Below are 22,579 nucleotides of genomic sequence, written 5' to 3' on the forward strand. Positions count from 1 at the left end.
CTTGATTTCATCAGAGGTTGTAGCAAAAAAGTGGATTCTGGGAACACTGATGTGGACATTCTCTTGCTGAGAGAACTTACTGTCTGCTTTTTTTGCTTTTTAGGGCCGCACCTGTGGCATATGGAAGTTCCCAGACTACAGGCTGAATCGGAGCTGCAGCTGCCAGTCTATGCCACAGCCACAGCAACGGGGATCTGAGTTGCATCTGTGACCTACACCACAGCTCACAGCAACACCGGATCCTTAACCCACTGAGCAAAGCCAGGGGTTGAACCTACATCCTCATGGATACTAGCTGAGTTCATTCCTGCTGAGCTGAAATGGGAACTGTCTGCTTCTTGAGAAGCAACACCTAACTCGATAGGGGAAGGCAGCAGATCTGAATAAATCTGGGGACATATTCGAGAATGGAGAATTTCATTCTGCCAGTTCTCAAGCAGAAAAGGGCAAACTACCTATGATTATTCACCCCTCCCCAAATATTCCAATGAGAAATACAGAAAAAAATTGTAAAATTTATTGACAATGCACAAGTTGAGATGAATAAAACAGTTGGCAATGGCATCTTGCCTCTGAGTTGGATTTATAAAAATATCAGTGAACTCAATTTTCTGTATTTTGCTATTACATCTGGGGAATGATAACGAGAGTCTTTTTTTATAATTACAAAACTTCAGACTTTGGCGGGGTCACTTATCACAGTATCTTCTGGAATTCCGAAACTGTTCCGTCAGGGGTGATCTGGACATTTCTGGACTTGACATTTGATAGAAGTTGGGTAACCGAATATCGTAATGATATCTTTTTCCTATATATACCCTGTCATTCAAGGCATAGAGTTTGTCTGCAATGTCACTGCCAATTAAGACTGAAAACAGGCGGGAGATGTAACGATGTTGAGCCAAGAGCAAGTATAATTTCTTTCTCCTCCAAGACACATAGCGACAATCAGTTTCTGCTGTGAGAGTTACCTAAAAAAAAAAGACCACACACATAAACAGAGGTTAAGAAATAAGAAATGTTCTGCCACAAGGTTTTTTGGCTCCAAGGTGTTTTTTTGGGGTTTTTAAAATTTCTTTGTTTTTTTCATGGCTGCATGTGAGGCCCACCGAAGTTCCCAGGCCAGGGGATGAATTGGAGCTGCGGGTGCCAGCCTACACCACAGCCACAGCAAAGCAGGATCTGAGCTGCATCTGGGACCCACGCCACAGCCTGCAGCAATGTTTTAGACTCAAGTTGTAAAGGAATGTCGCTTGCTGATTTTTACATTAAAAAAAGCCCATGGACTCTCCATATTTTGTAAAAATAGAAACTATAAAATTTATTACTATGTATGTAATTAATAACACAAATAAGCGCCATGTCGTGCCCATCACCAGTTTGTTTGTTCTCTAAATTCAAGTGTCTATATTTTGCATTTTACTGAAGTGAGGGCTACTAATATTAAACAATAGTAAAGTTAGCTAATGTGAGAGAAATAGTTCTAAGTCTATCCTGAAGACTAGGGACATTTAACCCTAATACAGTTTCTGTCATACGGAATAGAATTTATTTACCTATTCTGCTGATGTATATGAATCTGCATTTGTGTACACACACAGGTATGTCACGTGTATCAACCAGATGAAAACAGTACACCATCATAGACAGTACCTACTGAAAGAATTATCTTTCAAAACGACCAGACAGGACAGCAGAGTAGTAACAGTAAGTTTAGTATTTTGTTGCCAGCAAACAACTGAAATTCATCAGCATTTTGAATTTTAAGTCACTAATTCTGAAATAAGGACAGATTTTTTTTTTTTTTTGTTCTTGGTGTTTTTTTAAACTGTGACAGGTGGCAGTGTTTAGTTTAGGGTCAAATATCAATTAATTATATTTCAATTCCCATATATGCAGCTAAGTGAAGGAAAATAACGTTTATCACAGACTCCTTTCGGGCATATGTTAAATCCATTCTTCTGTTGCCCAACCTGTAAAGCGATATTCATCAGCCAGACTCAAGTAGAATTGAGAAGTCATGCCTGCTACCCAGTACGTTCCAGAGTCAAATCTAAGTTATTCCTGGGTCATCTGCCGTTCCATTTGTTTGCTAGCCTGTATTTAAACAAGGCGTGATTCTGTTGAGAAGAGGCAGTGTTCACGCCATGGTCTAGTTATCCCTTACCTGAAAGATACCTTCCTCCGTGGGTCTCAGTGAGTCCCATTCAGGAGAATCCAGAAACTGGAAGGGGAAAATGTAATGCAGAAATTCGCCATCAACTGTCACTCTGATCCTACCCAAACACAAAGGACATCAGTTATGAGGGAAGGAGAAAGAGAGCACTAAATTGGGGGTGGGGGACGGGCAGCAGTATTTCAGATCTCTGATGATTATTTTTTGGCTTTTAAAATCATGAAGGGCAAAATATTAAATTCATACATTATGATAAGTGACAGAAATCTCTTGTAAGATTTATGTACTGCTGTTCCTCACATAGTTAGGATTCTGGTATAGTGGGTGAAATTCATCAGAAAATTCATCAAACTCTACGCTTATGATATGTGCCCACTTATGTGTGTATAATATATTTCAATAAAAAGTTTCAATGCACTCAGTCAGATTTTAAATTAAGGAGAACACTGAAGAACATAAAGAAGTAGCACTGGAAATGCTTCTGGAAACTAAATATTGAGCTTTTTTAAAAACATGAATAATCACATTATTGTTTCCTCCCCCAAACTTTCTGTTTACAAATTTTATATATAGTTCACTTCCCCCCACTTGCACTTGCTAGAATTTACTGAAAACACTGACCATTATAAAATGTGAATATTCTCTATTACTTTTTTTTTTTGTCTTTTTGCCTTTTCTAGGGCCGTACCCACAGCATATGGAGGTTCCCAGACTAGGGGTCTAATCGGAGCTGTAGCCACTGGCCTATGCCACAGCCATAGCAACTCGGGATCCGAGCTGCATCTGCAACCCACACCACAGTTCAGGGTAACGCCGGATCCTTAACCCACTGAGCAAGGCCAGGGATTGAACCCGCAACCTCATGGTTCCTAGTCGGATTCGTTAGCCACTGAGCCACGACAGGAACTCCTGAATATTCTCTATTACTTAAAAAAATGCCCAATCAGAATCTACTTAAAACCCTTTGCATGCTGACATAAGTATTCTAAAAATTCAAGCTGGCATCATCCTCTTCTTGACTCTTAGTGATTAGCTTGGAAGCAAATAGCATATCCAGACAAACCAATTCATCCATTTGATTTCTAAGAAGAAATATGAAGACTCTAGATTATATCTTGCTTCAAGCAAATAACATCATGGACTCTAAATGACTCTGCCCTTGATTCATGTGTCAAGGGCCTTCTCATGCCTCAGGGTGCAGAATGCTGCCCAGGACTATGCTATGTTGAGACGGGAAAACGCAGCAGAAAGAAACACAAGGTACTAAGTAATAAAGAGGAAAGACATGCAAGCACCAAGAGTACAAACCTTCCTGAAACAAGCAGGGAGAGTTTGTCAATGGAGGTTTTCCCCTGCATGGCATAACAATGCTCCTTTTCCAAAGTAACCACTTCTGAGCTCAGAGCAATAGTTCTGAAGTCAGGTAGAGAGGTCCCCAGAGGCTGGAAGAGGGAGCTGTACAACAGCTGAAATTCTCGGGCAAAGGTTATGCTGCGAACTTGATAGGCAATGTGAACAAACCGCATGAAGCAGATGACAAACAATATAAAATTCCAGGAAAATATGTCGGCTGCACAGACATCCACCCAGGCCCAGATAGCGGAGCACAGAAAACCCAGCCCCAGCAAGCTGAAGACGTAAAGGAGCCCGAAGAAGCCGCTGCCGCCCATGAAACCTACTACAAATAAAATACTGGCGAGATGACAGATGGCTCCCTCAGCCTCCTGCTTCCAGCTGGTGCAGACTGGGTGCTCATCTATTAAGTTCTTCCATAAACTTGAATTTCTTTCCATGGCTGTGCTATGGTCTGCTTCACGTTTCAGTGGATGTGAGATGATATCGAAGCAAGTGATTAAGTCCTTGGCTTTTCCATCATCAGAGTTTTGCTCTCTTCACAAAATCGAAAGCCTGGACACTGGACTGGGGCTTGATGTATATGGATCTTAAAAAACTAAGAATCCCATGTTATAGCATCCTTAAGTTCATCTGGGCCTCTGACTTACATGTAGTCCTCAAATATTCTGTGGTTTCCTATGGAAGAAAAAAAAAAGGATCCTAATTAAACAAGGAGAATTGAGAACTAGATGTAATGAATCACCAGCATTACTTATTCAAATTGACATCCTATTTTCTATGAAGTTAAAATATTTTCAGCACAAATTCTGTCGTGTTAGATTTCTAAGATATAGAATGCATATTTTAGAGTTATGCTTATTAATAATAATAAATTACTTACAGAAATTTTAGTGTTTGTTAGAGTTAGCTGTCATGTGAGAATTAAATGTTAGTGTTACATATTTTTCAAGAAAGCCAAGTGCTAGAATCAGCTGCTCTCTATAACAGTAATTCAGTGTAACCCAGAATCTCCTGGGACAGTGACTAAAATGCAGATTCACAGACTGTTTCCAGATATCCTGAGTCAGAATCTCTGAGGGTGGGGCCCGAGTGTTGGGATTTTCAACAAGCTCCCCACATGATTCTGATGCATCCAGCCATGGTCCACCCTTTGAGAAATACTGTTTGACAAAATGTTATTCGCTCTTTACTGATGAAGAATCTGAGGCTCAGAGAAGCCCAGTAATTTATCCCAGGCCTCACAGTGCTTGGTGGCAGAGCAGAACTTCAGTACTTGAGCCTGTATGCCAGACCCAATCGGGTGGTCTCCCATGAAAGATATTTTATTTTATTTTAATATATATATATATATTTTTTTGCTTTTTAGGGCAGCACCTGTGGCATATGAGAGTTCCCAGGCTAGTGGTCTAATCGGAGCTAACAGCTGCAGGCCTACGCCACAGGCACAGGGACTCGGGATCCGAGCCACATCTGCGACATACACCACAGCTCAAGGCAACACCAGATTATTAACCCACTGAACGAGGCCAGGGATCGAACCCGTAACCTCATGGTTCCTAGTCGGATTCGTTTCCACTGCACCATGACGGGAACTCCCCCATGAAAGATATTTTAAATTAGGCACTGTAAGGAGCCTGAATAAATCAATAAACATAAGAAGCACAAAATTAGGAGTCAGATTATAAGAGCACATAGTAGACTGAAAATGTTTAATTAAAAATTGAGAAATATAAATTCAGTTTTACTTGACTGTATTAGAGGCTATTTCAGGTTAAAGGCTGCATCCACATAACTAAATAAATAATATTAAAATTCCTGCTACTTACACATTTATTTACCAGATGGTCAAAAATGTTACTGACTTGTTCCTCCACACATATATTCCCTACCCTTTCAGCCATATGGTAAAAATGCTAATATGTGATCTGACTCACCAGAGATTTAACCATGATGACAGAAGCTGTAGGGTATGTATCATTTAGTACCAGTGTTAACAATAAATGGTTTCTTTTTTTTTTTTTTTTTTTCATTTTAGGGCCGCACCTGCCTATGCCACAGCCATGCCAGATTCGAGCTGTGTCTGCGACCTATGCCACAGCTTATGGCACAGCCTATGGACCTTAGTCCATTGAGTGACTCCAGGAATCAAACCTGCATCTTCATGGATATTAGATGGGTTCTCAACCTTCTAAGCCACAATGGGAACTCCGATAAGTGGTTTCAATGTGAAGTATTCATTAAACTGATTTTTTTGAAACAAAAATAATATTCAAGAACCTTAAACTTGTCGGCCATATTTAGTGTTTTGATTTTTGAGACGGATTTTTTTTTTTTCCTGAAACACCTGAATAAAAGATCAGATACCCCAGATCTTGTCTCAGGAAAAAAAAAAAAAATACATACATACAGAGGTGAAAATGACCTAGCTGAAGTCAAAAAAAGGAACAGCATTACTCCCAACAATGAAAGAAATGAAAATAAAGAAGCTACTGCTGCCGAAGTTCCTAGTTTTTCATCCTGGTTAATGATTCTTTTCTCAGCAAGTAATGACTTTAAGAACATCACTAAGTGAATCATTAAAAGAAAAAAATAAACAACACGGATCTACAACTTACAGTCCTATGGTTATTTCTACTTATGCTGCTCTCAAATACATTTTAAACATTCTGCATCCTTCTATCACTCCACCGATCCCTCTGCGAGAGATGAGATTCAAGGCAGACTGGCACCCTGAACATGTTTCGTTTCTCCCCTTTAAACAAAAATGCAAAAAGACAAAAATACAAAACAAAACAAACAAAAAAAAAACCCCGCAAAAAACGCAAGACTATGTATTACTGGATTTTCACAACAAAGAAACATTTTTTTAAAAAAAAATACGAGTAGCGTGAAATGCAGACTGCAAATGTCAGTCTCCCTGCCGCTTTACTTTTAAAACTCAGGTATTTTTAAATTAATCACTTCCTCAGGATGCCAAGCATTGCCACGAAAAGTCAATATAAAAAAGCACTGCCGTTAGAGCCCTGAACTTGGGTTTGAACTGCCTGAAAAATTTATAATCCTCCACAAATTGTTAAAATGATGCTAATTGAAAAAGACCATGTAAAACGTTTGTGGTTGTTCAGAAGGGCTCTTATGGCAATTCCATCCCCTTAAACTCTTGACGTGGGGGATGTGCTGGGCCACCTCCATTCCTGGAGTATGACCCATTATAAGAGGAACAGTACTTCCGGCCCTTTCCAGTCAACTTCTGTTTCAATGAGCTGCTACAAAACCATCTTCCTATGCTTGATACTGTATCGCTCAACAGGGAGTGCTGACTTGCCCTGATTAAATTACTCCACACCCAGCCTTTCTCCACGTGGTGTGTTTTTATTCAGTCACCAAAACAGATGTACTTTATTAGGAGAGGAAGAACTGACAGGGGCAGGTGATGAGCCTGAGTGTTCCTCTGAAATGTGCCAGCAGCACTATAGGAATGTTGAACATGATTCATCCACCAGCTGCCTGTTTTAAAGGCCTGTAGGCCTAAAGTCATGTTTGGGGTAAATAAATGCCGAAATGCCCAAGTAGCACAATGGATTTCTTCAGTAACAAAGTCAATCTTCCCTGTGAAAGAAGTTAATATACGGAGATACAAATGATGGAAACAAAATTAAGTACAAATAAACAATATTTCTGAGTCCCTCCATTTTTTCTATTTAAATTGTAAGACTGTGGAGTTAGTTCCCATCGTGGCTCAGTGGTTAACGAATCCGACTAGGAATCATGAGGTTGCATGTTCGATCCCTGGCCTCGCTCAGTGGGTTGAGGATCTGGTGTTGCCGTGAGCTGTGGTGTAGGTCTCAGACACGGCTCGGATCCAGTGTTGCTGTGGCTGTGGTGTAGGCCAGAGGCTATAGCTCCGATTAGACCCCTAGCCTGGGAACCTCCATATGCCACGGGTGTGGCCCTAGAAAAAGACAAAATAAATAAATAAATAAATTGTAAGACCGTGAGATACAAGGAACAAGGGCGTTCAATGAAACGTGATATAAACTTGGTGGCAAACGGTTGATTAGTTCAGAAACGGCATTTATCAGTTCAGAACTTGGATATTTCTTATCTCCGTGCATCACAGGGCCAGGAGGGAGGCAGTTTCTGAATCCTCATGCTCAGCTTACAGGTGAGAAAGGCGGGGCACAGGGTAAGGTTATAACTTGCTTCAGGTAAAAGAGGCTGTTAGTCTCAGCAGGCGGATGGAAGTTCAAGTCCACCTCCGCTCAGCTTCCTGCCCTCCCCAACAGGCAATGCTCCTTTCAAGGTTTCAAATGCAATTTAATATGTTGCGAGACCACTGGGATATTCTGCCAGGATGGTCTGCCAGGAAAATAATCATCCTAACAGTGGCTATCTGAGATGTGCTCTATCTGATTGTACTGCTCAATCCATAATGCTTAGAATACTGCCAGGGACAGAGACTCATGAAAGAGTCTGATGTATTACTGTTCAACATTGACTCACTCCCCTTTTCTAGGTTCCAAAATTCTAAGGGGATGAGACAAAATATTTTTGTATTTCTGACCCCTGACATACAATGAATGTGGATTAAACACACGGGTATAGAGGTGCAAGCTCTCTCCCTGCCTTCTCCATCTCATTTCAATTCAACAGATGTTCTAACATCTTCTGTCACCTCGGGAAAAGAAATGGGGGAGGTCCTGACATTCAAGGGAATTTAGAACGAAGACACTAAAGGGTTGGGACATCACTTATTTAAAAGATGTCTGGCACAACTCCAAATTCATAGGAGAATCTTTTTCTTAAAACATTCAGTTCGTGAAGAGCAGCTGAATTCCTGATCTGATTAAAACAACTTTAGTAGCTTGTGGTATTGTGTTAGTTTTGGTTGCTAAGCAACCCAGAAGATCAAAATTCCATCAATATTCTACTCATTAATTGGAATCATAGCCCAACTTTGGTATGTGTGCCATATGGGAAATAATCATTAACTTAAAGCTAGTTTTCCCTACTTATCTTTCAGGAGGTATACTTACTCAGCAACTATGTGCCAGACATATTTAAAAATTATCTCACTCAATCTTCACAACAGCCCCACAAGGAAGGTATTATCATCTCCGTCTCACAAATGAGGACATTGAAACCCAGAGAAGGCAAGTAAATTGTTAAAGGTCACCACACTGCTCATATTGGAACTAAAAGTCTATCCAGGTCTGCCTGACTCTGAAACTCACAGTCTAAATCAGAAGCAGATCATTCTGCTTCCACAGTACCAGAATTTAGCAAATGTAGGCATCAGTTTCCTCCCTGCGACTTAGATGAACTTAGACATGTTTATTCAGCAGTGAAGCAGAAGTAACATTACCTATTCTGTCCACTTTAAAGGATGCTGGAAGATTCAAATGAGAAAATCTCCGTTACTTCTTAGCAATGTAAAAAAATAACATATTACTGGCATTACTGTACTTGGCACTTGCATGTTACAGAGCTGAGCCATTTGAAGAATAGTTTTTAGAAGAATGCTTTCCTTCAGGGGATTACAACTGAAGGCAAACTAACCTTATATTGTAAATTCTAAATTTACTCATTCCTGCAGGAGTGATCTCAGTTATTCTCTATCTTGTTTCCTAACCACCTGCTGCTGGTAGGTATTCACTCAGAACTAACCCATCCTGAACTCTTCACTTTCCGATAGCCAGGAAGCCAGTCTCTGGAAGCCATCAACAATTTTGTACCTTACACCGGTGCCTAGTGATTCCCAGCGGGTGTCCTCCAATCACTTCCATCAGAATCACCCAGGTGGTTGGTTAAACCGCCCCTTCCCTGGCTCTGCCCTAGAACTGCTGAGCCAGGAAGGGACCTAGGAAGATGCATTTCTGATAGGATCCCAGTTAATTCTTATGCCCTCCAAAGTTTGAAAGCCATTATTTTATGCTATTCCTGAAGCATCTCTGAATTATCCTTGCTTACAGGGCTTCAGCTTTGTCCATGTCTGGCTGATTTCTATCTTTCTGTGCTGATTACTACATGTTATGTTCTCTGATCCCTAGTTATCTGTTCACGGCAGTGGTCCTGGTGTTAGTGCTCCTGTCTGCTATCTATTCGGTCCAGTTGGCATTCCTACTTAAGAGAAGGGTCCTATCTTAGCTGTGTCCCTAAACAGCGTGTGGTTTTAATCTTCCCAGACCTGTTTCTTCACTGACAAAGAATTACACAAATAATGTGAGGCTCCTTTTAGCTCTAAAATAACATGGCTCTCTATGATACGGAATAGAAGATTTATTTCTAGCATGGTCAAAATATAGAGCTGAGGGGCAGACCTGAATTATGACTACAGGTCCTAACACCAGGTTTGTGCCTGGACCAACCCTAGAGACTGTTTAATTACTTCGGGCTTGTGGTGGAGCCTGGGCACTGGCATTTTTTCACAAACTGCCCAGGGATTGTGTTGTGCAACCAGGGTTTGGAACTATTAGGAGAGTGGGGTTGAGAGACACCAGAGCATTCTGTAGAGTAAGGATCTGGATTTTATTCCTTATTTCTAAAGGGCTGGAAAGGCACATTTTATCCTGTGGGTTCTCATTTCCATGCTTTGCTCAGGTGAGGAGGCATTTTTCTTCCTCACACTCATCATTCCAGGGGGGCTCAAGGTTTGTGGATGTTTTGCTGCAGCCTTTCCTTAACATGGTGGCCTGAGGTGTACTTTCTAAGCCCTGAGGTCTTATGGCTTTTGTTATCTGTCTACATGGCTTCCACTATATATTAAATTGACCATTAAGTAAATGTTCCTTTTTAAAGCATCATGATTTCTTCTCTCAGATGGGATATATATTTAATTTTTTAAAAAAATGAATGTAGATAGTGTGTATTTTTAAAATATTGGCTTTATTAATTGGCCATTCTCTAATGACTATATGTGTATATATACATAATATGCTATGTATTTAGCATATATATATATATACACACACACACATATCAGTGATAATAATGCTCAGGTGGGAAAGCAGTATTTAGAACAAGCTGGTTAATAAGCCAGGAAGCTCAAGTGAGATATAACCAATACCAGAATCAATGTCTTAGGTGTTAGACTAAAAGGAAGAAATGAAAGGAAGATGTCTCTACTGAGATATTGAACACAAAAGGGGCAAAGACACTTTGGAATTATGAGATCTCGAAGCTTGGAAGGAAATCCAAGGAAAGGGGGACTCGATCTGAGTCATGTTTAACCTAATGCTCCTGGTCTAGCAATAGAGTTCACAGCCGAAGATAAAGGGCAGGATGGAGGGATATTTAACAACAATCCTATAATACCACAGGATAACACTGAATAAGGACTGGAACTGGTAAAGTTATTTATAAAGTGAGCACAAAGCAAAATGAGAGTCAAAGTTCAACGCCCATGACCAGAGAGACCTTAAAATTCTAGAATTGTGCTGTCCATGGCAGTAGCCACCAGCCACACATGGTGGTGGGGCACCTGAAGTGTGGCTGGTTTGAGTAAGATGCACTGTATACAAGGGATTTTGAAGACTTAGTGCAAAGATGACATTAATAATTTTTATAAATGTGATGACATGTTGAGATGATAATGTTTTGGAAATACTGGGTTCAATTAAACAGATTACTAAAGTGAATTTCACTCATTTTTTTTTCTTTTTCCATGTTACTAGAACATTTTAAATTACATGTGTGGCTCGCATTACATTTCTCTTGGACTGTGCTGGTCTAGAGCCTCTCAAGCAACAGAGAGGAAATGAAAAGACTTGGCATGATGCTGTGTCAACAGTGCATATGTATGGCATATAAATGTATAAATGTGGAAGAATTATCTAAGATTAAGAGCAGGAGTTGATATAAATGTAAATGATATTTGGCTACAATATTCACATGCTACAGTCAGATGTTATCCAAGGCATAGATGTGTCACCATCTGGTCTCTGCCTATATAGACGGCCAACCCTACTCAGCTCTTGGCCTCTTTATCCTACAAAGGAAGTCACTACTTTTTCCTTTTGCCTTAAGAGAACTCCACTTTCCTGAGCACTTATAAGGAATGGTTTTCTCATTTCATCTTCTGATGATACTTCGTGGAAGTATCAGACAGACCATCTCAGACTGGAAATCTTAGATCATTTCATCCATACCAGCCTTTATTTTTACATAATGCTCGAGTCTCTTATAGGCTTCTAGCCTGCAGTAATACCTTTGACCTTTCATACCAACGAAAGCTTGCCTTCTCTTGAGACTTGAAATTAGAGAACATGCCCACAGACTATGCCAGGCTTCTCTGATTGTTGTGTCTCAGCTAAAGCCATATTTGATTATCTGCAGCCATGGCTGATTTCTCACTTTATGACATATGGTGGCAGGGAGGACCCTAAGCTGACCCCCAAGATTCCTGCCCTGCTTGTGTACACACCCTAAAATCCTCTTCCCTTGAATCTGTGTAGGACCTATGAATGAGGTGGGTCAGTGGCTCCTTGATTAGAGAATCTTATATGGCCAATGGGCACCCCTGTGATTATGTTAAGTTATATAAGACTCCACTGTAGGATTGGAGAGGACTTGGAAAGTAAAGAAACATATTTTTACTGGCCTGGAAAAAAGCAAACCCTGTGCTGTGAACTGCCTATGGGGACCACAAGGGAAGAAAATGTAGGCAGTCTCTGAGTTGAAAGAAGTACCCAACCAACAGTTACCAGGATAACAGGAACTTCAGTCCTGCAACTACAAGGAGCTGAATTCTGCCAACTACCTGAAAAGCTGGGAAGAGGAGGATGGACTCCAAACAAGGAGTGCAGTGTGGCTGACACCTGGAGTGTAAGCTTTGGAGGCTGATCAGAGGATTCAGTTTAGCCGTGCTTGGAGTTCTGACTCACAATAATAGAGGTAATAAATGTGTGTTGTTTTAAGCCACTACACTTGTGGTAATTTGTTATAAAGCAATAGGAAATGAATACACACAGTTAGTAATACTCATTATATGTGAAGCTTTTCGTTAACTTCATAATCTCCATTATATGATGGACTTGGACTAGAGGTCTATAGAGCAAAAGATACTCAATCCTTGCTAGATTTAAATTAGGAAAATCAGGTGATAACAGGTCTTTGATCATGTCTGGAAAACAGGCAGGATAAGTGGCCCTGGGAATGACATTTAAATTCACTCATAAATTCATTCATAAAGTGGTTCCCAGCACCACTTTACAGGTTTTCCTCATGGAGTGGCCCCAACCTTGTTGAGCATTTGGACACAGGGGGAATGTCTAGAATAGTCTGGTCATTCATATACCAATCTCCAAAGTCCCAGAATACCATGCTTCCTTGGTTGACCTTCAGTTGGATCAGTTCTTTGTAAAATTGAGCCTTATATATATGGCAAATATTTGATCTTTTGGACACACCCAGAGATTAACACTAAAAACAAAACAAAACAGGCATCCCCGTCACGGCGCAATGGAAACAATCCGACTAGGAACCATGAGGTTGCAGGTTCGATCCCTGGCTTCACTCAGTGGGTTAAGGATCCAGCATTGCTGTGAGCTATGTTGTAGGTCGCAGACACGGCTTGGTTCCCGCGTTGCTGTGGCTGTAGTGTAGGCTGGCAGCAACAGCTCCGATTCCACCCCTAGCTTGGGAACCTCCATATGCCACAGGTGTGGCCTTAAAAAGACCGAAAAAAAAATCATTAAAAAAAAAAAAACCCAGGAGTTCCCGTCGTGGCGCAGTGGGTAACAAATCCGACTAGGAACCATGAGGTTGCGGGTTCGATCCCTGCCCTTGCTCAGTGGGTTAACGATCCGGCGTTGCCGTGAGCTGTGGTGTAGGTCGCAGACGCGGCTCGGATCCCGCGCTGCTGTGGCTCTGGCGTAGGCCGGTGGCTACAGCTCCGATTCAACCCCTAGCCTGGGAATCTCCATATGCCGCGGGAGCGGCCCAAGAAATAGCAACAACAACAACAACAACAACAAAAAAAAAACCCAGCAACAAAAAAAGAGCCCATAGAAACTCATCACAAATAGTTCTGTAATTCTTCTAATTGTGTGACTCTACCAAATTTAGATAAGTTGTGCAATGGGAAATTAATGTAATATCTATTTTCCATCTTTTTTTAAGTGATTTTTATTTTTACCATTATAGTTTGTTTACAGTGTTCTGTCAATTTCTACTGTACAGCAAAATGACCCAGTCACACACACACACACACACACACATACATACATTCTTTTTCTCACATTTTTCTCCATCATGTTCCATCATAAGTGACTAGATATAGTTTCCTATTATTTTCCATCTTCTTAAGCCTCATATACTACTACCAGCACTCTTACTGTTATGGTATTACCTACATTTACTAAACACTCACTACATGACAGGCATGCTTCTAAGAACCTTAATATATTACATCATTTAATCTTCACAACTTTTGAAGTAGGTAGTTTCACTGTCTCCATTTTACAGATGAGAAAAACTGAGGTATAGGGAAATTAAGTAGCTTGTTTAAGGATATATTAATGATAGAGTCCAGATTCACACCCAGGCAGGTAGATGCCAAGACTCTGCTCTCTTAAACCAGGACATGCTGCTTCATGCACAGTTTGGATCTAAATATCTTGACCTAATGGAACAAACCAACAACATTCTTGTTTCCCCCCTTCAGTCCTAGATTCAATGAATTTAAATGTCTTCTTAAAAAATTACAATTTCTCAGCAGGACAGATGAGAGAAATAGATGAGGGAGATTAAGAGGTACAAACTTGCAGTCACAAAATAAATGAGTCATGAGCATGAAATCTACAGTGTGGGAAATATAGTCAATAATTATACAATATCTTTTATGGTGACAGATGGTAACCAGCCTTATGGTGATCATTTTGAAACGTACAGAAATATCAATTCACTATGCTGTGCACCAGGAGCTAACACAATGTTGTAGGTCAATTATACTTCAAAAACAAACATAGAAAAAGAAATCAGATTTGTGGTTACCAGAAGCAGGGGGTGGGAGGAGAGGGAACTGGATGAAGGTAGTCAAAATGAAGAAACTCCCAGTTATAAGTAAATAACGTATAACATGATAAATATAATTAACATTGCTGTATGTTATATGTGAAAGTTGTTAAGAGGGTAAATTCTAAGTGCTCTCATCACAGGGAAAAAAATATTTTTTCCATTTATTTAATTCTGTATCTATATGAGATGATGGATATTTACTAAACTTGTCGTGGTCATCATTTCATGATGTGTGTAAGATCAGTCATTATGCTACATGTCTTAAAGTGATACAGTGCTATATGTCAGTTATATCTCAATAAAATTGGAAAGAAAAAAGAAATTACAATTTTTGGAGCGATAGGAAGTTGATCCTGTGCCAAATCACTCAGTGCTTTATAACTGTTAATTTGAAGAAACAGCAGTAAACCTCTCCATTTGATCACTTTAAATGAACAGTCCTCATGCTCTGCTTCAAGCTCTTCTGACGTCTGCATATCCTGGAAATGGTTAAAGCACAAGCAGGAAGCCACTCCCTTTCCATCAGCCGCTATCACATCACGCAGTAGGTTCCCCCGAGATTCCCGATGAAAGATGCAAGAAAAGCTGGACTCATGGATGCATCAAACAGTCTTTTCTGGTATGAATCCAAGGTAGACACCTCCCTTTACCTCTCCTCCAAGTGACCTACATGCAGCAAATGAACTCACTTTTTTTCTGGTTATCTACTACAGGTTCTCAGGTTCTTTGCTGGCAAACACACCTAATCAGTTCCTGTGTGCTAGCTAATTGGCTATTGGCTTTCCTTTCTCATTTTGGGGGCTAAATGAGCATGTGAGCCACACACCAGGGTCAGCGATGTTTGAAACCATCAAAGCAGCCATGACAGATGCCTGAAGGGCACAGTGATTCCTTTTCAAGTGTCCCTCTGGAGAGAGGAGCTTTCTCGTTGACCGCAAGAAAGACTGTTCATGGTCCTCCAACCACATGCTCAACAGTCTTTCCATTTCTTCCATTTCTTTCAGCCTCGTTGTTACTGACATTGTGGTAGTTGAGGTTCCAGCCACAGATGTTTCTTTGATTTCTGTCCACTGCCTGTCATGATCCACATTGTGTGTACTTCCCTTATTCCTGCTGCTCAGGAAATGACACATATTCTCTTGATTCTTTCAAAATGTTTGATTATCTCAAGCTTCTCTTCAATACTGAAGCTTTCCTTCTGCATGCACTATTTGGCATTTTTGAATCAAGATGCTTAGGTATTCTTGCGGTGTTACATGAGTGTGTTTTATGTAAAAAATTCATAAGTGCAAAAGAACAGGAAAACACAGTTTTGCAGGATACCATGCCATGAAGCAAGGTAGCTGGTGTTTGTCTGAGGTCTGTGTGTGTTTGCAGTTTGTGTATTCCTATAGGACTCGGCTAGCTGGTTGCAGGTTAATGTGTTCATCTGGTGCTTCTGGCTGAGTAAACCATGTATAAGCAAGTGCAAAATTCACATTATGCTCAAATTGTTCCTTAATATTTTAACTGCATTTGGAATGTTGCTGGTTTTCAAAACAAGCATTATAGTATAGTTGACTGTATCATAAACTTGCAAATGGCCAGGAAAATATTACTAATGAACATGCAGTAATGCAATAAATCCCTCATGGAGCTTGCATCTTAGTAAAATTCAGATGTTGACACTGTTGAAGCCCAGTTTCAAATGATGAGATCTGTTTTATATTATTTTATTATTATTATTATTATTTTGCCTTTTAGCGCTGCACATGCGGAATATAGAAATTCTCAGGCTATAGCAACACAGGATCCAAGTCGTGTCTGCGACCCGTACCACAGCTCAGCTGGATCCTTAACCCACTGAGCGAGGCCAGGGATCAAACCTGCATCCTCACGGATACCAGTCGGGTTTGTTACTGCTAAGCCATGATGGGAACTCCCATGAGGTCTATTTTAAAGAGCTAAAAATACATCTTAGATGCAAATAAACTTAAGCTACTTAAAACTCATTTAAAGTCAAAGCTGTTGCATACTGAATTTTTAAATAAATGCTAAAGTTTAAAAAGCAGTCTAAAGTCCTGAAAATCAAAAATACAAACAACGGAGTTCCCGTTGTGGCGCAGTGGTTAAGGAATCTGACTAGGAACCATGAGGTTGCGGGTTCGGTCCCTGCCCTTGCTCAGTGGGTTAACGATCCGGCGTTGCCGTGAGCTGTGGTGTAGCTTACAGACACGGTTCGGATCCCGCGCTGCTGTGGCTCTGGCGTAGGCTAATGGCTACAGCTCCGATTAGACCCCTAGCCTGGGAACCTCCATATGCCGAGGGAGTGGCCCAAGAAATAGCAAAAAGACAAAAATAAAATTAAAAAAAATAATAAAAAAAATACAAACAAGTTTGTTTTTTCAAAACTTCTATCAAAGACTAAAAATAAACAAACCCTAAAACACTATACAGAACATTACATATTAATGTGTCTGTATCCTTCTATTTGCATAAATGCAAAAAATGCAATGATCTTCACTCACTGTTAGGGATAGTTATTTCTGGATGGTGGGACATTATTTTTCCTTTGCCATTTCTGTATTGTTTGCTACTTTTATGATCATTTTATAAAAGGTGATTTCAGAGAATAAAAATCCATGAACCCAACATCCAGAATTAACAAATACCAACACTGTCACATTTTTGGATCTTTTTAAAATAAAAAAAAAGACTCCACAAAAAACTGAAGGTCACCATGGACTGCCTTCTAGTACCATTCCCTACCCATCCACTTCTTCCATATAAGAATCACTAAGAGGTCATTCTGTTGAAAAACACAAAATGAGAAGGTCTCACTTTAGGTCTGTGTGAATTGATCCCTGAACTCCCTGGGCTGGAGGAGGAGCCAGCATTGTTACAGGAGCTTTAAGTTTTCATTTTTTATTTTTTCGCCTTTTAAATTATTTTATTTTATTTATTTATTTTTAGGGTCACGCCCACAGCACTTTGAGGTTCCCAGGCTAGGGGTCAAATTGGACCTGTAGCCACTGACCTCTACCACAGCCACAGCAGCACAGGATCTAAGCCGAGTCTGCGACCTACACCACAGCTCATGGCAACACGGATCCTCAACCCACTGAGCGAGGCCAGGGATTGAAACTTTGTTCTCATGGATACTAGTCAGATTTGCTTCTGCTGAGCCATGATGGGAACTCCTAATGTTTTTATTTTTTGGCCACAGCATGCAGTGGCTTGATGTGGGATCTCAGCTCCCAAATCAGGTACTGAAACCAGCCTACAGTGGTGAAAGCACCAAGTCCTAACCACTAGACCAGGGAACTCTCCTGGTTATTTATTTAATTTACAAAATGACCTGTTGTAACTTTCATTTTAAGACATTTTTCTGTAACTACTTAGATAAAAGAGAAATATATTTTTTTCCTTTTCCTTTAAAAAATTATTAGTGATTCAGTAGACTCTTGTAAATTCTTCCCTATTCTCTACAGCTCATAATCCCAGCTGACCAACAACCGTAATTACCAAAAAATGATTTTAAGTGCAATTTGCAGGCTTGCAAATCTATTGTGGATATTTTCTAAAGCACTTTTGAAACTTCTTGCTTGTCATGTTGCTTACGTGTTGCTATGCTCATGTACAACAGCAAATGCTTCATAACCATTCTTGATCTTACCTGGGGACTGTTTCAAAATAAGCAGACCTGAATGCTGCAGTGTGTCAACCCTATTAGTCTTGTGATAAGAAGCATGGGATTTTGGTTTCCCATGACACATTTTTACTTAATAGCATAGACTGTCACCATTTAGAAACACAGGATGCACAATGATTCAGCTTTTTTGAGAGACTGATGAGATTAAAGAAACTCAACCATCAAAGGTCTCTCAGTTTATATGCATAAAATTTTAGGACCGATAACATCTTACTCTAGATTTCACTCAAACTGTGTATCCCAAACTCTTCAAAAGACAAACCGAGTCCCTCAGGGAAGGGAAGAGCCTTAAAGACCATCTGGGATCCACTGGACCACTTCATTTTGCAAATGTAGAAAGAGATCTAATTTTTGTTTATATTTTGTTTCACCTACTTCTTGTTTGGTTTTCCATTGCCACAAAGAACAATGCCAAGTTCCTGTACTGTCACACGAGGGGTATGTTCATGCAAGTCCCTGGTACTAAAAGTGACAGAAAATGGCCACCAAACCTTAGTATAAACAGACAGCAATAATTTTTTTAAAGCTGCTATAAAACTCACTTGGCAGTGTGCAAGCTTGCAAACTGAAAATGCCAAACCACGAAAGAATAAAAAGTTAGGAAGGAAGATTCTAGAAGTTTGGTAAATCAAGTTAGGTTTTACGTTCAAAAGCAGGCTTCTAGTTTCACTTTTCCATTTATTATTCACATATAGAACTTTTTCACTTTTTGCAAAATGTCCCCTAAAACTTTTTTTTTTTTTTTTGGTTATAGCTCTATTATTGCATTTGATTCTGTGCCTTTAATCTCTTGTAAAATACCGACACTTAAAATGTATCGTTACCTCTTCACCGATCTTGGTGAGGAGGTAATTTAGTGGTTTTCAAATATCTTTTCTCTCTCTATCCTCTCCCCACCCCCCACCCCCGCCGCAGGGGGATTCCCCAAATAGAGTATGCAGGTCAGCTTGACCTTGGATGAGGCCGCTTTCTGCGTCCCCAACTCAGCCGGAAAACCCTGCCCCAGTGAGACCCTATGCAGAGGGAAACTCCCCGCCGCTGCCCGACTCCCCCAAGGCGAACCTAAAGCTCTCGCGGTCCCCTGGACCAGCTTTTCTACCTAGGAAATTCGCCCCCCAAAGAGGGGAACTCCAGGGTGCTCATTGCAAGAGTGGGAGCGACAGCAGATCTGAGAGGAAGCTTCGCCTCTATGGGGCGGACCCCCGAGCGCCCACCCGCAGCAGCGACCGCCAGCCCTTCGAGCTCGAGCGGCGCGACGCCTACCTGAGGGCTCCCACTTAGCCCGAGCGGGGCCGGGAGCCGGGCGGCGCGGCCAGCCGGGGAGCACTGGCTGCGAAGGGGCTCTGAGCGGCCTGAGGCTCGCGGCCCCCACACTGGGGCAGGGCCCGGGCGGAGGCCGTGCGGGTCGAGCAGCCCCGGCTTCGCGATGAGCGAGGGTGCGGACGGCGGCGGGAGGCCGGGGCCGCGGCGCCCCGGCCCCTCCTTACCTGGATTCCTCGGCCCCTCGCGGAGCTCCAGCCTCTCACCCGCAGAAGTTTCCCAGCCGAAAGCGCCGGGCCCCGCCGGCAGGTGCCAAGCTCCTGACGCCGGGGTCGCGCGCTCCTGCCCGCCGCCCGCCCAGCGCCAGAGCTCTCAGTGACCGCAGCCCGGCTCCCGAGCGGCTCGGCGGCGCGGGTGGGGGCCGAGCCCGGGCGCGCGCCCCGTGGGCCGCGGGGAGGGCGGGGGCTGCCGTGCGGGCCGGGCGGCCGCAGCCTCGGGGGAGTCTCTGGACTGGTTATGAGCCTGGTGGCGGCGGCCGACCAAAGTTTGCAAAGACGGGTTTCCCGAGGTGAACACCGCTCACAGTTATAAAATGAACCTAGTCTTCGCTGTTATCCTAGGCAGAGAGCCATGGGGTGGCCTCCTGGGATGGGAAGCGACAGTACGTCTGCCCTCTCGCTCCCCACCCCCCCCACTGTAAACAAAATGAGATAAAGGACCCGAGCAGGGATGGGAATATTTGGGTGTATAGGACCGAGAGCGATTAATATCTTGATTCAAATCGATGAACGGCTCAAAAAAAGCAGAGAGATAAAGAGTATGGACAGTCATAGAAGGGAAAAACGTTAAATACAAATGATGAAAAAAAAAAGTTTAAATTAGTAATAAGCCGATGCATACAACTTAAGGCAAAAATCAAATGCATTTTTTCCTTCGATGAAGTTGGTGGGTTGGTTTGGTTTTGGTGGTCAAACCCTATGGTGGTTGATGAAGGAACAGCAAAAACCTACTCACTTTCAGGTTATAAAGCCGGGTTGGTGACATTGATTCCAGAAACATTTACTGAGTAATCATTGTCTCTTTTGAGGAATAACCACAGAAGTAGTACAAATGGTAAAACTAACCTCCTTTAATTGCCTCCTTTTGGCACTGAGGGCCAAAATATACCCATATTCCTACATCCCATATGTGGCCAGAAACCACTTGTCTTCCAAGCCTTCGCTCTTATGCTTCACTCTGGGAATTTACTCAGTAGTGTAGGAAATCTAGTTCAAACTGAATCTAGTCCATGGTATATACATATAACTTTGAAACAGTGCTAGGGAAGCGAGAAGATCATGAGGTTTGACATAAGCTGTATTCTATGTTTAGATTTTACTTCTTAGTGTAGTACATTACAATTTTTTTTAAAAGATTATACTCATGGTCATTTTTATTTAATTACTTACCTAATTAATTTTTATGGCTGCATATGGGAGTTTCTGGGCTAGGGGTCAGATCAGAGCTGCAGCTGCCAGTCTGCACTACAGCCACAGCAATACAGGACCCACGTGGAATCTGTGACTTATGCCACAGTTTGCATCAAGGTGGGATCCTTAAGCCACTGAGCCAGGCCAGGGATGGAACCCGCATATTCATGGACACTATGTCGGGTTTTTAACCCAGTGAGTCGCAACAGGAACTCCTCCTGGTCATTTTTAATTTAAAAACTCAGAAGCAACAAAGGTATGCTTATGTGATAGACAGATTGTAAGGTGGCTTCATGATTCCCACTACCTCCTGGTGTTCATGCCTTTGTGGGATCCCTCCCCTCCAGTGCAATTGGGACCTGACCTGCTTGTAAACAATAAATACAGCACAAGTGATGGATGTCACTCCTGTGATTACACTACATTACAAAGGACTCAGTCTTGCTGACACACTCTTTCTAGAGACTGTGCTTTCTGGCTTGATGAAGTAAGTGGCCATGCTGGGGAAGTCCATGAGGTGAGGAGATGCAGGTGGCCTCTAGGAGCTAAAAGCAGCCTCCAGACAATAGCCAGCAAGAAGCCAGGACCCTTGGGGTTCTACAAGGACAAGGAAATGAAACCTGTCCACCATCTAAGTGACCTTGGAGATGTTCTTCCCCAGACAAGCCTCCAGATGAGAATGCAGACCAGGAGACACCTTAATTTCAGTTTTGTGAAACCTTAAGCAGAGGACCCAGTTGAGCCATGCCTGGACTCCTGACCCACCCAAATTGTGTGTTATTTTAAGCCATTAAGTTTGCAGTAACTAAGATAGCTTGTAAGTGTTGTTCACCATGTTAATACACACAGCATACTCCCTTCTTTGATAAATTTTGTGTTAAATGTTGCTGTCCTGTTGCATTCTGACTTTTCTCTTTCTCCTTCACATACATGTCCTTGCCTTGATCCTCACTGCAGAATCTCCATGAGACAAAAACTAATGAAATGGTGCCCCATAGATCAGTCACGGGTCCAGGGCTGTCTTAGACTTCCAGCCACACTTCTGCTTCAAAAACTGTGTGTCTGAGATCCACAGCCTTTGGTATGGTCCTTGATGAAACTTCTGTGGCTGAATAGAAACAGTCAATTCAGCTTGCACAACTCAAGTGGTAACTGCAATGTGAGGAGTGTTTGTGGTAAAGAAGTAGTAGCAAACAAGTACTAAACTAGGTCTCATTTCATCTAGTGTGCTTACTTGTTAATTGCCCCTACTTCCAGGTATGAATCCAGCCTGGCTTGCTCACTATCCCCTTTTTTCATCCTTCCTTCCCCCCTTCTTTCTTTCTTTCTTCCATGGTGTTCATGCCTTTGTGGGATCCTTCCCCTCCAGTGCAGTTGGGACCTGACCTGCTTGTGAACAATAAATATAATTTTCCATAATTCTTTCCCTGTATCCATCATTTCTTTTTATTAACAAAGTTTTTTATTATACAAGTAATATGTAGATATAATGTCATATACTAATGTACATTGTGTGGCATCAAACTACATTGTCAGCTATCTTTTTTTAGAACAAAAAATAACTTGGAACTCATTTCTTTTTTCATATATGTATAAAATATATATGACTAT

The 22,579-nt window shown here is 41.5% G+C and overlaps 2 protein-coding genes across 3 annotated transcripts in view; one reads left to right on the forward strand and one right to left on the reverse strand.

The window, feature by feature from the left end:
• LOC106508909 overlaps positions 1–22,579 on the forward strand; it is a 62,179-nt gene that overhangs the window by 20,853 nt on the left and 18,747 nt on the right. The gene's annotated exons all lie outside the window — the stretch shown is intronic.
• On the reverse strand, positions 496–19,870 carry POPDC3 (popeye domain containing 3). 2 transcript variants are annotated; one of them, XM_021083799.1, is made up of 4 exons: positions 19,503–19,696; positions 3,485–4,207; positions 2,168–2,276; positions 496–971 (listed from the first exon to the last, which is right to left on the reverse strand). In XM_021083799.1, exons 2-4 carry the CDS (start codon positions 3,967–3,969, stop codon positions 690–692), a joined length of 876 nt encoding a protein of 291 aa, XP_020939458.1. In that variant the 5' UTR covers positions 3,970–4,207; positions 19,503–19,696; the 3' UTR covers positions 496–689.

Source organism: Sus scrofa, chromosome 1 (genome assembly GCF_000003025.6).
Source record: "Sus scrofa isolate TJ Tabasco breed Duroc chromosome 1, Sscrofa11.1, whole genome shotgun sequence".
NCBI classification, from domain to species: Eukaryota; Metazoa; Chordata; class Mammalia; order Artiodactyla; family Suidae; genus Sus; species Sus scrofa.

Excerpts from the sequence above, each read along its gene's own strand:
- POPDC3 (XM_021083799.1), bottom strand. The coding sequence starts at position 3,969 with ATGGAAAGAAATTCAAGTTTATGGAAGAACTTAATAGATGAGCACCCA. Across the intron at positions 2,277-3,484 it reads TCCCTGCTTGTTTCAGGAAG|GATCAGAGTGACAGTTGATG; the intron begins GTTTGTACTCTT and ends GTGTTTGGGTAG. Across the intron at positions 972-2,167 it reads CGGAGGAAGGTATCTTTCAG|GTAACTCTCACAGCAGAAAC; the intron begins GTAAGGGATAAC and ends TTTTTTTTTTAG.